The sequence below is a fragment of the Hyaena hyaena genome, unplaced genomic scaffold (genome assembly GCF_003009895.1).
Source record: "Hyaena hyaena isolate Hyena2069 unplaced genomic scaffold, ASM300989v1 scaffold_215, whole genome shotgun sequence".
Classification (NCBI taxonomy): domain Eukaryota; kingdom Metazoa; phylum Chordata; class Mammalia; order Carnivora; family Hyaenidae; genus Hyaena; species Hyaena hyaena.
In genome coordinates, this window is record NW_024080846.1 from 1,346,279 (window position 1) to 1,363,000 (window position 16,722).

Sequence of the window (16,722 nt, forward strand, 5' to 3'; positions counted from 1 at the left end):
AGCCCCGCGTCGGGCTCTGTGCTGACTGCCAGCTCAGAGCCTGGAACCTGTTTCAGTCTGTGACTCCCTCTCTCTCTGACCCTCCCCTGCTCACGCTGTCTCTGTCTCTCTCTCCTAGAAATAAATAAAAAACATTAAAAAAAAAAATTAAATGACTTGATATATTGGGGCGCCTGGGTAGGCTCAGTTGGTTAAGCATCCGACTTCAGCTCAGGTCATGACCTCACAGTTTGTGGGTTCGAGCCCCACATCAGGTTCTGTGCTGACAGCTCAGAGCCTGGAGCCTGCTTCAGATTCTGTGTCTTCCTCTCTCTCTGACCCTCCCTTGCTCATGCTGTTTTTCTCTCTCATAAAAAAAAAAAAAAAAAAAAAAAAAAAAAAAAGACTTGATATTTTAGGGGGGCCTGGGTGGCTCAGTTGGTTAAGCGTCTGACTCTTGGTTTTGACTCAGGTCATGATCTCACAGTTTGTGGGTTCAAGCAGCGCTGGGATTCTCTCTCTCTCCCTCTCTCTCTTTGCCCTTCCTATGCTCTCTGTGTCTCTCAAAACAAGTAAACTTATAAAATTAAAAAAAAAAAAGACTTGATATTTTATTTTGAAACTTCCAATTTGGAATGTTAAACTTCCAAAAATAGTACCATCCCTCATTCATATGCCCTTCCCTCAGCTTCCCCAAGTGTTAACACCACCAGTGGTATAGCCATAACACAATTATCAAAACCAGAAAATTAATACAATGTTATTAACTAATCTATAAATCATCTTCAAATTAAGCCGATTATCCTAATAATATCCTTTTTCTGTTTCAGGATCTAACCCAACATCCATATGTCATTTAGTTGTCATGTGTCCTTAGTTTCTTCCAATCTGGGACAGTTCAAGTCTTTCATGACCATGGACATTTTGAAGAATACTGGTCACTTTCATTTGTAGAACGTCCCTCAATTAGGTTTGTCTGATGTTTCCTTCTGTTTAAGTCTAGGTTATGCTTTTTGTAAGAAATATCACTGAAATAAGGCTGTGCTTCTCAGTGCATCATATCAGGAAGCAGATGATGTCAAAATGCTGATACTGTATTAAATTTTGATCACCTGACTGACGTGGTGCCTTACACGTTTCTCCAGTAGAAAGTTACTGTCTTCCCTTTGCAAATAATAAGTGTTTTGTGAGGAGATAAAAAGTATTTCAAGGAAATCTGATTATGGAATGAATTCAGATGCTAGCAAGGAATGATCTATTTTGTTAAGTGTGATAATAGCATTGTGGTTATAAAAGAAAATATTCATAGTTTTTAAGAGTATGTAGGGTGAGATTTACTTCTTAAAAATTCAGGAAAAAAGAGAGATCCAGAAATAAACAAACAGATAAAAATATGACAAAAACTTGATGATTATTAAATCTGGGAGAAAAGAATATGACGATTCATTCTATTCATCTTTTTACCTTTGTGTATAGTTTGAAACTTTACTACAAGGTCATTATGTAAAATAAGGGGACAATCTAAACCAATGGAAAGGATATCATGACTTGGAAGTGAAGAAAAAAATGACAAAAGATAGAGCATTTCCAGGTGGTATAGGTTGATTTTATCAACGTAGAAACATCACAAATCCAATTAACACTTAACTGAGGAAAAAGTATCTGAAAATGTTTGTTAACACTAGAAGCTGTCTGAATCCTATTGGAGGAAGCACAAAATTTAGATTAGCTCTAGCTTTTATAAAGGCCTTTACGATTTACAAAGTACTTCTACAGGTAGACAGGCAGGTAGGCAGACTCTGCACCCCTCAACTACCATGCCTACTATGCAGATGGAGGAGATTATGTGGCTGTTCTAGATCACGCCGAAGGTCAGTGCGGCCTGGCTGACAGTGGCAGAGATTGAAAAGCCCAAGCCCTGCTCTCTTTTGGTTATGCCACAATGGTGTGGGTACCAGGCAGCTACAAGGATAGCCTGTGTAAGTTAAATGCACATTGTTTAGCAGAACTTTCTTAGGTATCTGGCAAATTCTACCTTCTCAAATACAAATAATTTCATCCTCTATTCCTTCCTGAGCAATTCCACCCTAAAATCACTAGGTAGAGGCTGAGCAAGGTAAGTGTTCAGGATACAGTAATAAAACACTAAAGGATTTACCTCCTCATAAAATACTTATAGGGAAAAAAGCTAACTTTACAGTGGCTAAAGCCAGCAGATACCACCTTAGCAAAATGATGAAAGAGGACATCATCAGTAATGTACCACCTGACAGGATGCAATATGAAGAACACAGCATTTTAATTATATTTCTGTCAAAGATGCAGAATTGAATTGAATCCTGGGTATTCAAGTAGAAACTCAAACTGAGGTATATTCTATAAAACAAGTGGCCTCTAATTTCCAAAAGCTTTAAGGCTGGGGCTACCTGGGTGGCTCAGTCAGTTAAGCATCTGACTCTTGATATTGGCTCAGGTGGTGATCTCACGGTTGTTGAGTTTGAGCTCTGTGTCGGGCACTGTGCTGACAAAGCAGAGCCTGCTTGGGATTCTCTCTCTCCCTCTCTGCCACTTGCCTGTTCACACTCTCTCTCTTTCTCAAAATAAATAAAATTTAAAGGAAAAAAAAAAAGCTTCAAGGTCATCAAAGTCTAGGAAAGACAAAAAAACTATTCCAGATTGAAGAAGACCTGACTCAAGAAAACTAAATGCAGCACACAGTTCTCAAATGCATCCTCTGAAATCATCCAATAATGATATTGGATCAACTGGAGAAACCTGAATATGATCTGAGGATCATCAGATGGTAGTTAATTAGTGTTAATTTCCTATCTGATGGGTATATACTGGTTCTGTAAGAATGTGAAAGTTTAAAAAATATCCACTAATTCTTTGATACTCTTCCTTTTTAGAGGTGAAGCCTAATTTCCCTCAACCAGAGTGTGGGCTGAAGTTAGAGACTCCTTTTTTTTTATTTTTTTGATGTTTTATTTATTTCTGAGACAGAGAGAGAGACAGCGTGAGCAGGGGGCTGTCAGAGACAGAGGGAGACACAGAATCTGAAGCAAGCTCCAGGCTCTGAGCTAGATGTCAGATCATGACCTGAGCCGAAGTCAGAGGCTTAACTGACTAAGCCACCCAGGCGCTCCTAGAGATTCACTTCTAACAAATAAAACAAAATTAAAGCAACTATCTAACTTCAAAGATAGGTCATAGAAGACACTCAAATGCTCTGCTCTGTTGGATCACTTGCACCAGGAGAACTTTGCTTCCAGGGTGAGGGCAAGTAAGAAGTCTATGGAGAAAAGGCATCTGTCAAAGCAAAATGAGTGAGCCATCTTGGAAATAAATCTTCCAGCCTCTGTCAAGTCCTTAGAGATGGCAGGCCTATCTAAGAGCCTGACTTCAGCTGCATGAATTCTCCTGAGCCAGACCACATAACCAAGCTGCTCCCAGATTCCCAACCCTCAAAAACCGTAGGAGATAATGAACATTTGTAGTCTTAGGCTGCTAAGTTTTATGGTAATTTGTCAAGCGGCACTAAATAACAACAGAAAGATAATGTCCTTGCTTGTAAAAAATACACAATCAAGTTCTCAAAAACCAGAGGGCATCATGGCAACTTATTCTCTCTTTTTTTAAACTTTTTTTTAATGTTTTATTTATTTCTGAGAGAGAGAGAGAAAGACAGCATGCGCAGGGGAGGGTCAGAGACAGAGGGAGATACAGAATCTGAAGCAGGCTCCAGGCTCTGAGCTGTCAGCACAGAGCCCCAACGCGGGGCTCAAACCCACGAACCCTGAGATCATGACCTGAGCCAAAGTCGGATGCCTAACAGACTGAGCCACCCAGGTGCCCCAATGGCAACTTATTCTCAAATGGTTCACGAAAAAAAAAGAAAAAAGTTTGGTACTGTTCCTAGAGCTTTTAAAAAAAAATTTTTTTTAGTGTTTATTTATTTATTTATTTATTTTTTAAATGTTTTATTTATTTCTAGGAGAGAGAGAGAGAGAGACAGCGTGAACAGGGGAGGGTCAGAGAGAGAGGGAGTCACAGACTGAAACAGGCTCCAGGCTCTGAGCTGGCAGTCAGCACAGAGCCCGAAGCGGGGCTCGAACCCACGAACCGCGAGATCATGACCTAAGCGAAAGTCGGACGCTTAACCGACTAAGCCACCCAGGCGCCCCGTGTTTATTTTTGAGAGAGAGAGTGAGTAGGCAAGAGGCAGAGAGAGAGGGAGACAGAGAATCCTAAGTCAACTCCAGGCTCTGAGCTGTCAGCACAGGGCCCAATGTGGGGCTAGAACTCACAAACTGCGATATCATAACCTGAGCCGAACTCGGACACTTAACCAACTGAGTCACACAGGCGCCCCTTTTCTTACAACTTTTTTAAACATCCAAAATTATTTCAAAATAAAAATGTCAAAAGATACAATCTAGATTTATCATTAATTTTTATAAGGCTCAGCATGAATAGCATAAACAGCAAGCATCCGTTGCTATTCTAAATATTAAATTCTAACAGATTAATTAATTGACTATTAAGGCCAGTGTTCTTTTTCTCCCCTCCTCCAGAATTAAAACTGTAAAGTATATGAAACAAGACAAATCTCACTTCTTAAAACCTGAAGTCACTTATTTGGCCCTTCCCTACTTCCCCTACTAGTAAAGTATGCTCATCACGGTGAGAAGTCAGATAATCCACATATAATGGACATCACACCATGGAATTACATTACTTCACTTCCAAATGACCAGCATCAATACATGTATCTAGTTATATTAGCACTAAATCAAGAAATAATGGGCTTCCAATAAACATACGACCTGTTTGGATCCAATTCAAAGAAACAAAGGAAAGAAGTGTAGTTTAACAACCACGGAAATGTGAATGTGGACTGGGTATTAGATCATTAAGGAAGGAATTATTATTCATCTTATTTAGGAATAATAATGGTATAATGGTTATATTTTAAAGAATCCTTGTTAGATACAAATACTGAGGTATTTATCAGTGGACAAATGCTATTTGGAACTTGCATTAATTCTCTAGAAAAACAAAGACAAAATTCATAAGGTACACTTGCCTAAAAGTAGGGACTTTATTTTTTAAGTAGTGAGTTTATTTAAATTCACTTTCACATTCTAAAGGATAATGACAACTATTCTGAATAAATCGTGTCATTAAAAGAGCTACTAAACATTGAAGAGTTTTGAGTGATAAAAAAGTCATAAAATTGAAGTCAACTGACAAACTAGAAGAAAATGTTCACAATATGTACCACACACAAAAGGCCAACATCTGTAGTATATAAAGGGACACATAATTCAAAAGATAATGACTACGTATATATTTGCTTCTCTTTTGCTCCAGTAATTCTACTTCTGGAATTCTACCTTGAAAATATACCAGCAACAATACAAAAACACACATGCTCATGGTTATTCAGTCTTTTTGTGACTGCAAAATACTGTAAACAATCTAAGTGCCCACAGAATGGCTGAATAAACTATATACGTCCACATAATAGAGAATCACAAAGCTAAAATAACAGAAAACAATTAGGATGATCTCTTCAAAGTGAGCACTTTGCTTCCCACAGTGCTGTGAAGTAACAGCATGAAGCAAAATGCATAATAGTATGCTGCCCTCCATGTATGAAAAAAAAGAGATAAAAGGAAATACACATCTATCTGCTTATTTGTGCAGAAGAAATACAGCAAAGATAAACTAGAAACTAAAGAGACTGGTTACTTATAAAGAATAGGTGAGGGGGAAAAACTGGGAGTGAGAAGGGGTTGCAGGGATGAAGAGTGAGTGACACTTTGCGTTAACCTTTTCGTACAACATTAAACTCCTGGAAACACATGAACGTTTCACATACCCTTCACATAACCTCCCTGAAGTACACGTGCGTGCGCAAGCGCGCACACACACGCACACACTCACTCACTTTCTCTCTCTCCCCCTCCCCTGAAAGAGGTAGGAGAACCTAAAAAAGCATTCGCACACTAACAAATGAGCCTATTATAAATGAGAAACACAAGCACACTGAGGGAGTTGGGGGAGAATGGAATGAATCTAAGTTAACAGTAACTTGATGGGACACTGCAAGGCTACAGACAAAGAGCTGCACATGAACACTGTAAGCAAGCTCGTGAAGGCTTCTCATAGAGGCTAGCAATTCTGAAACTATGCTGTGTGCGTACGAGAAATGCACCCACAAGGGAAAACACTATAGAGAGAGAGTCAGGTTTCTCACAGTTGGAGAAAGACGTGACAAAGAAGGAAAGGTGAAGGGCTAGAACAAGCCTGCAGCGCTTGATGGGGAACCAAGCTCTAGGTACAAACCCAGGATAGCCCTGTACGTATATGCATCAGTTGATATATGTATAATTTCCTACTTCTGCCCACCGAGGGAGTCTAGGAGTGACACCCAGGGAGCATACCTAACACTTAGGTCTGTATTTCTGAATATAGTTTTCCAACCAAAGGAACCAAGACTCTTCAGAGAAACCGCATATACTTGGCCTGGGGCATGGAAAATACAAGATAAGCCAGGAACATTTTGTGATGCCAGAAAGTAAAGAAGTACTTAAAAAAAAAAAAAAGATGAGATTCATCTAAAAAACCCAGGACCTAACCTAAAGAAGCTTCCAATGGCCAGAGCGAGAATAATTTGAGCAACTAGATAAAGTATACCCCAACAGAATAAAATAAATATCTGAGCTCACACTGATATAAATAATCAAGTAAATAACAAATGGAGAAGGAAGAAATATAAAATCATCAGGCAAACATCACGTTAATAATCACTGCAGGAAAGGTCCACTGAAGGGCACTAAAATTAGTGAGCAAAGCTTTATGAACAGAGTGTCTTTCCTCCAGATACTTATTAACACAGAGGGAAAGAGAGAAAGCCACAGAAACCACCTTAACCAAATGATCATGGTCAAGATAACCAATATTAAGACATAGCCACAGCATGACCCCCATGAGAGGATTCAAGGAGGACTCGTTTCTATAGTGTTCCTCGAAAATATGCATAACCTCAGTTTAATCATGAGAAAAAGTTAGACAAACACTCACTGAGGAATATTTGACAAAATCCCTGATTAACACACTAAAATAGTGCCACAGTCATGGTCAAGACCAGCAAGGACTGAGAGACCTGGGAAAGGCAAAAGACTAAGAAATTGGGAGATCCTAGCAAAGAGGCATTATTGGGGGAAACTAGTGAAATGTAACTGAAGTCTTTAGCTTCATTAACAGCATTCACTAACGTTCACTTCCTGGTTTAGACAACTGCACTGTCAATCCTGTAAGATGTTACCATTAGAAGCTTGAGGAGGGATACAGTAAAACCATTATTTTTGTAACTTTACTGTAAGTTTAAAGTTAGTTCAAAATAGGGGCACCTGGCTGGCCAGTCAGTAAAGCATGCAACTCCGGATCTTGGGGTTGAAAGTTTGAGCCCCACACTGGGTGTAGAAACTACTTAAAAAATAAAATTAAAAAAAAGTAGATAAGTTCAAACTACAAAGTTTTAAACACCCATATATTGGGCGCCTGGGTGGCTCAGTTGGTTAAGCGTCAGACTTCAGCTCAGGTCATGATCTCACGGTTTGTGAGTTTGAATCCCACATCAGGCTCTGTGCTGGCAGTTCAGAGCCTGAAGCCTGCTTTGGATTCTGTGTCCTCCTCTCTTTCTGCCATACCCCTGCTCACACTCTTGTCTCTGTCTCTCTTAAAAACAAATAAACATTAAAAAAAAACCATATATATATATAAAAGGCTAAAGCTAATAAAAAGAGGCAAATTATTTCTTGCATGTTCTAGCTGAGTCTAGTTAGAACTGGGGACAGGGGAGTGGTAACAGACTGACATGTATGTCTAATTCTAGACTGGACAAAGCTGAGGACAGTATTCAAAGAAACATCTGGGTCCAAATGAACATATTTTTTAAAAGGTGTTTTTAAGTTTTTTTTTTTTTTTGAGAGCAAGAAAGAGAGAGAGAGAGAATCCCAAGCCACCCAGGCACACACACACACCCCCAGCCCCCAACATGAGTATTAATATCTTACATACCTCGATCATGTAGGGCTAACAAAACCCGTTCATACAGACAGGCTCTGTAGAGGTCTCCAGGAATAGGCTTTCCTGCCCAGCAGTCAAGTTCAAGCTTCTCAGGGTCAGGGGCATGGGGATCAGGCTCAGCTAGGATATACCGATAGCCATCTTTGTTAAACGGGTGTTCCAAGGGGTAGCCGTGAGGGGGAAGGCGCTGAGCAGAAAACAAAGGGTCACTGCAGAAAGGAAAAAATAATATCAAGAAACTAAAACCCCCTTAGCTCAAATGCCTTCAATTCTTTAAGAAGGACATCTAATTTATTAGATTTCAGCAGGAACACATGCAATTTCACACATGCTTTTCAGTGCTCAGAGGATCCTGCCCTCTGCAGGTAAAACAGGGAAATGAAAAGGATTTACTTTTAAATTTAGCAAAGTAGTTTTTGGTCTAATTACTCTAGTCTGTAGGAATATCTGTGAAAAGGAGGCAGTATACCATAAGGGAAAGTAAGGAAGACTGGGAACAAGGGCGATTTCCTTTAATATGTTAATTATTAAAAACCAATGAACAGAGACTCAGAGATAAGAGTAGGAGTACTTACTGTCTCGCCAATTTAAATAAGAAAAGACCAGGATTTATTGAACAAAGCCAAGGCAAGAAGCATGAGGGCAGAGGCACAAAGATGAAGTAAAAGATCTAAAGTTCAATACTGGGACTACTCCCCTTCCTCCATCTATCCTTTCTTGAATCTTTTATTTATTTTAAATCTTTTTTTTTTTTAATGTTTTATTTATTTCTGAGAGAGACAGACGCAGCGTGAGCAGGGGAGGGTCAGAGAGAGAGGGAGATACAGAATCCGAAACAGGCTCCAGGCTCTGAGCTGTCAGCACAAACCCCGACACAGGGCTGGAACCCACGAACCATGAGATCATGACCTGAGCCGAAGTCGGACGCTTAACCGACTGAGCCACCCAGGCACCCCTATCCTTTCTCGAGAGTCTTAATAGAACTTTACTCCTCAGGTGATTGGCCCCAGGGTGCTGCCCCAGTGCTCCTCTAACAATGTGTAAAATGAGATTCCTAGCCTGGGATTATTTTATCCTTCTAAGTGCTCAAGATTTCAGAAAAAATGGACACGCTTTTTAATCTCAGACACCTGAGCTACTGCAGGGTACAGCTCTGTTCCCTCTGATAGGCTGTGCCAGCACCAAAGAATGGTCTAACAGTGGTGAGTGCAAGTGGGTGTTCTGCCCACCTCCGGGCCTTCTTGGTGGTCCCTGTGGTACCTCCATCTTGCTGTTTGCGCTTCGCTCCTCTTCCTTTTCCACTGCTTCCTGCTGCAATTCCCCCTTTGAAGAGAAAGCAGATCACTTTCAATGAGCTGTCATAGAAGCTTCATGTGGATGTGGAAATTCCATGGTGACTACCACTCCCAACGTGCATTTGTGTAACACCAGACACAGGAGGATTTCCTTCCTGAAAGCATATTGGGGTTTCACCCTGGTTCTGAAAGAGTCAGCTGAGGGTCTCACAGCTCAGAACACTGGGTCCTGGCAGCAAGCTCAAATGAACCTGGCACTAATGACACCTGCGTTACTTATTCAACCTTCCTTTCTGAATGAACTGCAACTACTGGTCCACTTTCTGAGGATGTGACACAAATGCATTTTCACTCATTCAGATTCCAAACACCCACATCTAAAAACAACTGCAAGGATAAAATTTTTTTCCACCCAATACAAACATCCACAAAAAATATCCTCACTGTAAGTAGATGTTCACTCACTTGAACTATGCAGAAGATATTCCAAAACATAATAAAGGCACAGTATCTGCTAAAGCACTTAACTTGAATATCCAACAAGACAAAGGTACAGAAAACATAGAAAACAGAAACGAAAATACTAAAAAGGTGTTTCTCTCCAGTGCTACTAGGTATCCACTCTGGTTGTTCATGACCCAAGTAGAAAGGCTTTAAATTTAGTAGGCAACTTTTACAATTATTAAGATTGTGTCAATGCATAAAATTCAGGTTAGACTAACCTAGCTTGTGGAATTAAGAATATCAATAGACGATTTACGTATTTTATACATAAAATAAATTAGTAACATACTAAGGCCACAAGGAACACTACCTAGTGACTTCTGAAATAGGTACTTTGAAGTTTTTGTCCAGTTCTGTCTTTCCTCTCAATTTGTTTTTCCGTCTGCCAGAAAATGTCCCTGAACTGCAGGAAAACACCTTTATGGTAACAACTGCATAGAGTACTGTATCTTAATTTGGGGCAAGCTTGGAAATTCTCAGCAGTTCTGCTGGAATAAAAAGGATCAAGACATTGAGAGCAGGTCATATTCTGCATATACAGGACCAGACTGATGCAGAACTTCCTTTTGTGAACACACCATGTATTATTCCAATTTTTCATAAAAAGGTTTAATGTTAGCACTGTTGCAATATCAATTTGTGTTTCTGTTACCTTAAAAAACTATGAATTCTTATTGTTATTTGTATTTTAATTAATAAAAGAGAAGTTTTAGATCCATCTTGAACGAGCTCTATTAAGGGACTGCTGGCCATGTAAGGCAGAATATGACAACGTACAAGCTTTTAATTACTAACATTCAACTGGAACTACGGTTTCATATCAAGTGCTATTGCCACCATTTTCACGATGCTTTAAAATTTTAATTTAGTTTTAGCTTCTACCACAACTCAGCAAAAAGCATTTTCCAAACCACATAATACTTAAGTCTGAGAGGATGGAAGAAGACAGAGGAGGAATTCACCTCCAAAAGAGGCTCCACCTGTAAGAACAGAAGTGGCACCATGTATTTGTCACATTTTAACAATTAAAAGGGGAAAAAATGGTGTAAAAAGATAAACAATACAGTTCACTTTTTCCAACCCATCTTAGAATATTAGTAACAATGGAAATGATTACACATTTAAGATGCTACTGCACCAAAGGACAAGTTAATGTCACCAAGTGTTAGGTGAATAGCTAGCTGCCTCCCAGCTACCCCAACCTTTATTAGATCTAGTTAGTAATGAAGTCCACTCCTGTCACTAGGTGGGTTACTGCAGAAAAACATCTATAGCTAGTGATCGGTACAGAAACACAGTCATGGGAATAAGCTGAAGTTTCAGGGCAAGAACAATTAGAAGATGGGCAAAGGAAATCTGCTGAATAACAGTTGAATTAGTAGTAAGAGAGAACAACCGAATCTACACTGGGTGTCAGTGATAAGGATACAGATGGGGAGTCTAAGATAAACAGTAAATCTGACATTAAACCTATACTTTGTTTTATGCTAAATCTGTTTCACTTAAGACCAAACTGTGGTGTAAAGGGACAAAAAGCTCTCCACTACCATCTGTCATATCTTTGGCTAGCTTCCCATAACTGAGTTTTGGACTTTAAAGCATCTTTGTAAATAGCCAGTTAAGAGTCAACCCAAAGGATGCCCAATTCTAGGCATATTTGGATCCAACAGCTTACACATATTTCATCAAGACATTTCAACACTTACCGTTTAGATTCCCACTTGTAGATACAGCACTGCTTTGTTTTTGGTTGTCATAAGCAGGACCAATGTTACTAAGATCCTAGAGGGAAAAATATTCAGTTATAAAGGGAGGCTATATAATCAAATCTATCTGGTAATGCTCAAAAAACCAGGAAATTCTAGTAGAATGTGAATCAAAACTGACAATCCTAAGAAGCCTGAAATTTACAAGGTTCCAAACCTGGATGCCTCAGAGATCAGCAAGTGACATGTGTGAGGCAGGCCAAGTATAAGGATTGAAGTGGTTAACAGTGAATTGGGGGTGGGGGTGTTGGAGCAGGAGAGGGCAAACAGGAGTGCCTAAGAGCTATTGTCTCAACACCCCCCCCCTTGGGAATTCAGGCCCATTGTAATCAGATCTTCTCATCTGAGAAGAAAAGACAGAAATCTCAATTTCTGCCCCCAGCGTATTAAGTCTACAAATGCTTGACTGTCTACCCTATGAAAACTCTAGCTAACCTGACTGATTCCCATGAGCCTGTTCTGTAGAAGTTGCCTGACCATGGATAAGGCTAGCCAAGACCACGGTACACAGGGAATTCCTGCAACTGCAAAGAAGGGACCAGGAGTGAACAAAAGTAACCTCTGTGAGGACACGCCCCAAGATACCCCCACCCCACGTCATCATCCTTTATGCTGCTCTTTTTTGAACACGTGTCCCATGAAGAGGCTTGACTCCTTAATGTGAAGGCCCAGAAAGGAGGACACCTCCTTTTGTCCCTATATCCAATCAGCGTATTCCATTCAACCTACATACCACCCCATGACGTCCTGACTCTTACCCTTTGGGAAGGCTGATTTGAGACATTTTCTCTGGTTTTCTTGCTTGGCACCCTGCAATAAAACCCTTTCTGCTACAAAGCTGGTATCAGTGTTTGGCTCACTGTGCATCATCGGGCAATGGGTCCTCATACAGTAACATTTCTGGGTAAAACCTTGAAGTTTCAGTGCTGGCAGATCAAACATTTCAAGGCACAGGTGATAGATTTGGCCTCCTGAGATGCCAAATGTGACCCCTGCCATTGAACAAAGAGTGGAAATTTTCTTTTTCCTCATGTTATGCTAGATACACAAATTCTTCACCACAAGTTTTTCTTAATAACAAATGTTTTTAAGAGTAAAATTTGAGGGTTGACTGGGTGGCTCAGTTGGTTGAGCGTCCAACTTTGGCGCAGGTCATGATCTCACAGTTCGTGGGTTCGAGTCCCGCATAGGGCTCTGTGCTGACAGCTAAGAGCCTATAGCCTGCTTCAGATTCTGCGCCTCCCTCTCTCTCTGTCCCCCACCCCCCACCCTGCTCACATACTCTCTCTCAAAAATAAATAAATATTAAAAAAAAATTTTTTAAAGAAAGTAAAATTTGAGATGGAAAGAAAATTAGAAATAACTTAGCACAGCATATTTATGTTTTGGGTGAGGAAATTAAAGTTAAAAAAGATTAAAATGATATGCAAAAGATTGTAACGTTAAGGGGAAGAACCACAACTAAAACACTAGTCTCCTGGTTTAAGGTGAGGGCTTTTCCCCCACACACATGGGAATAACTGCTTATTTGGGGCCCACCAAGTTAGCGGCCTGGAATGACCACGACAAATGGACAAATGTGAACAAAATCTGATTCTGTCTCCAAATCAAAAGGGAACTATAAAGTACCTGATCCAAAAGTCCAAATTTGGGGTAATCCTCTTCTGGATCCTTACTTCCGGGATCAGGATGTTCCTTTACTAAGAATACATCTCTTTCTTTACTCTAAGAGGAAACAGTATATTAGTGTTACTGGAAATTTTATACTTCAGAGTACTACCGAATGGATATCAACCAGCAACTCCAATTCCTAAGTGTAATCTCCCCAAATGACAGTATTGCTTTTCCCTCTGATTAGAAAATACATGACCATCAAAAAATTCAAACAGAGAAACTTGAAGAAATGAGAGCCAAAGTCCTCCGGAATCCTCCCTCTCTCCCCACCTCACAGAGATAAGCACTGTTAACAGCTTGCTGTGGGCTTCTCCCCCATGTGTTCTCTTTAATTCTAAGGATGATAATGTTTAGAACAGTGTTATTTGTTTTTGTTTTTAAATCAAAGGAAAAAAGAGCCTGCAATGTCAGTATAAAATTACACTTGCAGAAGCACAGCGGACAAAGGTTTCAGTGTCGTATATAAAATGACACTGATGCTCACTTCAGACACAATCTTGTGATTCTGTGAAAACTATTAAACTTTATAATCAGGGATACCTCACTCTCCAAGATTTAAAACTAAGCTGTTCTCATTTTCTTAGTCATCACGTCATTTTAGTGAGACTAAAGCCAATTTAATACTTACAAAGAACACGGATTTTTGAAACGTCAAGTCTGATCATTCTGGTCTACTCACCATAGTTTTAACAATGTTATTTGGCCAGGTCATTTTCCCAGGTCTCTGTCTGGTTGTCATGCACTCCCAGTATTTATCAATAAATGGTATGATATCCTAATTTTAAAAACAAAATATATTAAGATTTCTATAGTTACTTTCAAAGTTATACTCACAAAAAAGGAAAGAAAACTGCAGCATTTTCAGAGCTTGTCAGAATCAAGAGAAAAATCCATATTTAGTCTTTTCATGATTAGACATACATAATTGCATGCAAATGACATACAGATTGTGAGGAATTTCAAATAAGCATATACAAGTCTTAGCCACAGAGGGCTTCCAATCCAGTTGGAGAGAAAGATCCACCCCGTTCTCTTGGGTGCCATTTGGACAATGACTCCCAAGTGATTCTCTCTCGTTTTACCTGCTTCCAAAATCTCTATGTGGTCATCCCAAAGGCACCTCAAACTTGCTACAAAATTAAACTTTGTATCTCATCTCACAAATCTGCTCTGCAGATCTCTATCAAGACAAAACAAGTATCTGAGCTTGACCTTGACATCGACCTTCCTCCACTCTCACCATTCTGCCAAAGTCCACCAGTTAGAGTCTACCACCAATACCTTCCACCACTTAGTTCCACGAAAAAAAAAAATCTTTAAAAAAAGGAACTATTTGGGGCGCCTGGCTGGCTCAGTCAGTGAAGTGTGTATCTCTTGATCTCAGGGGTGTATATTCAAGCCCCATGTCAGATGTAGAGTTTACTTAAAAAAAAGTTTTCAAATGAATAAAAAGTAAAAGGAACCAGGGTTGAATCAGGGAAAGTAGAAGGGAAGCCTGGAGTATTCTATTGTTCCACAAAGTAAGGAAGAGTTCAAAAATTGATAAGGACATATCAAAAAGTATCAAGTGTCAGACTGAATGGGGCTACACTGATCAAATCTGAGCACCAGAAACCAGAAATCCACAAACTGGGGCACCTGGGTGGTCTACCACTCAGGTCATGATCTCACAGTTTGTGACATCAGCCCTTCGTCAGGCTCTGTGCTGAGTGTGCAGCCTGCTTGGCATTCTCTGTCTCTCTGTCTCTCTCGCTCTCTCCTCTCTTCTATGACTCCCGATGTGATACAAGGAAAAACATACACTATACATAAACTATCTACATGATATTCTTGCCGAAAATGTTTAACCTGAACTCGATCATGAGGAAACAATCAAACAAATTCAAACTGAGGAGAATCATGCCAAACAACTGTCTAGGCTCCTCAAAATTTAATTTAAATGTCAGAGCAGACTGGGATGCCTGGCTGGCTCAGTTGGAGAAACACTCAACTCTTGATCTCAGGGCCATGAACCCCTCATGTTGGGTGTAAAGATTACTTAAATAAATAAACTTTATAAATAAGTAAATGTATGTATGACCAAAAAAAAAAAAAAACCCACAAAAAACAAAGCAAAATAAAGTCAGGAACCGTTTTAGATTAAAGACAAAAAAGACATTACAGAGGCGCCTGGCTGGCTTGGTCAGTAAAGCATGTAACTCTTGATCTCAGGGTTCTAAGTTCCAGCCCTATTTTAAGTAGGGCATGGAACCTACTTAAAAAAAAAAAAAAAAAAAGCGAGAGAGCAAGAGAGACATTGTGACTAAATGTAATGTGTGATCCTTTCCTGGATCCTGGAGAGAGGAAAATGCTATGAAGGATATTAAAATGATAATTAACAATGAGGAAATAAAATTATATATTTTATATAAAAAATAAAAACCATATATTAGTAGTATTATATCAGCATTAAGTATGATCACTGTATTGTGGGTATGAGAAAATACTGGGTACAGTTAGTCTCATATAACTTAGGGAGAAAAATAGAGATATGGGAAGATAGAGCAAATTCAGTAAAATATTAATAACTGGCAAATCTAGGAAAAGAATTATCAGACGTTCATTGTACTATCTGAACTTTTCTAAGTTTGAAATTTTCAAATAAGAATTTGAGGTAGAAAAGAAACAAAAGAAGAAAAAAGCCAAATCTAATCATAGCACATCTCTACTGCAGGAAATAAAAAGGGGGTGAAAGGGCCATCTGATTACTCCAGTCTACAGGTATAAGTCCTAACTTCTAGTCAGTAGAAAAGCCCTTGCAGGTCTGATCCCAACTATATTGGTCTCACCATACACCCTATGTCAGTGTCTTTCAAACTGTAGATTGCAATCAATTAGTAGGTTATAAAATCAATTTTAAGTCAAAACTAGCACTGACTAGAATAGAAAATAACAGAATGCAGAGGAAAAAGCCTGGAGAGTAAGCACGATTTGGTGAAAAAAATTTTTTAAGTTTATGTTGAAAGAAGGTGCGTGTGCACACACGAGAGGGAGAGAGAGAATCCCAAGCAGGCTCTGCGCTGTCAGACGGAGGGCTCAATCTCACGGACCATATCTCACAGACCAAGATCATGACCTCAGTGGAGATCCAGAATCAGATATGGGGGCGCCTGGGTGGCTTAGTCGGTTAAGCGTCCAACTTTCACTTGGGTCATGATCTCACAGTTCGTGGGTTCGAGCCCCGCGTCGGGCTCTGTGCTGACTGCCAGCTCAGAGCCTGGAGCCTGTTTCAGAGTCTGTGACTCGCTCTCTCTCTGACCCTCCCCTGCTCACGCTGTCTCTCTCTCTCCTAGAAATAAAACATTAAAAAAAAAAAAAAAAAGAATCAGATATGTAATGGGGCGCCTGGGTGGCTCAGTAGATTGAGC

General features: G+C 39.7%; 1 protein-coding gene across 6 annotated transcripts in view; it reads right to left on the minus strand.

The window, feature by feature from the left end:
- The window catches only part of ASH2L (ASH2 like, histone lysine methyltransferase complex subunit), a 37,215-nt gene that overhangs the window by 12,579 nt on the left and 7,914 nt on the right, over positions 1-16,722 (minus strand). For 4 of the 6 annotated variants that reach the window (XM_039242518.1, XM_039242517.1, XM_039242522.1 and 1 more), the window contains exons 6-11: positions 13,995-14,090; positions 13,271-13,366; positions 11,582-11,657; positions 10,838-10,855; positions 9,306-9,399; positions 8,068-8,285 (exon numbers count right to left, since the gene is read on the minus strand). In XM_039242518.1, the coding sequence (XP_039098449.1) occupies positions 8,068-8,285; positions 9,306-9,399; positions 10,838-10,855; positions 11,582-11,657; positions 13,271-13,366; positions 13,995-14,090 (598 nt within the window). The remainder of the gene's footprint in view (positions 1-8,067; positions 8,286-9,305; positions 9,400-10,837; positions 10,856-11,581; positions 11,658-13,270; positions 13,367-13,994; positions 14,091-16,722) is intronic. The other 2 variants (XM_039242520.1, XM_039242519.1) reach the window with 1 other exon arrangement.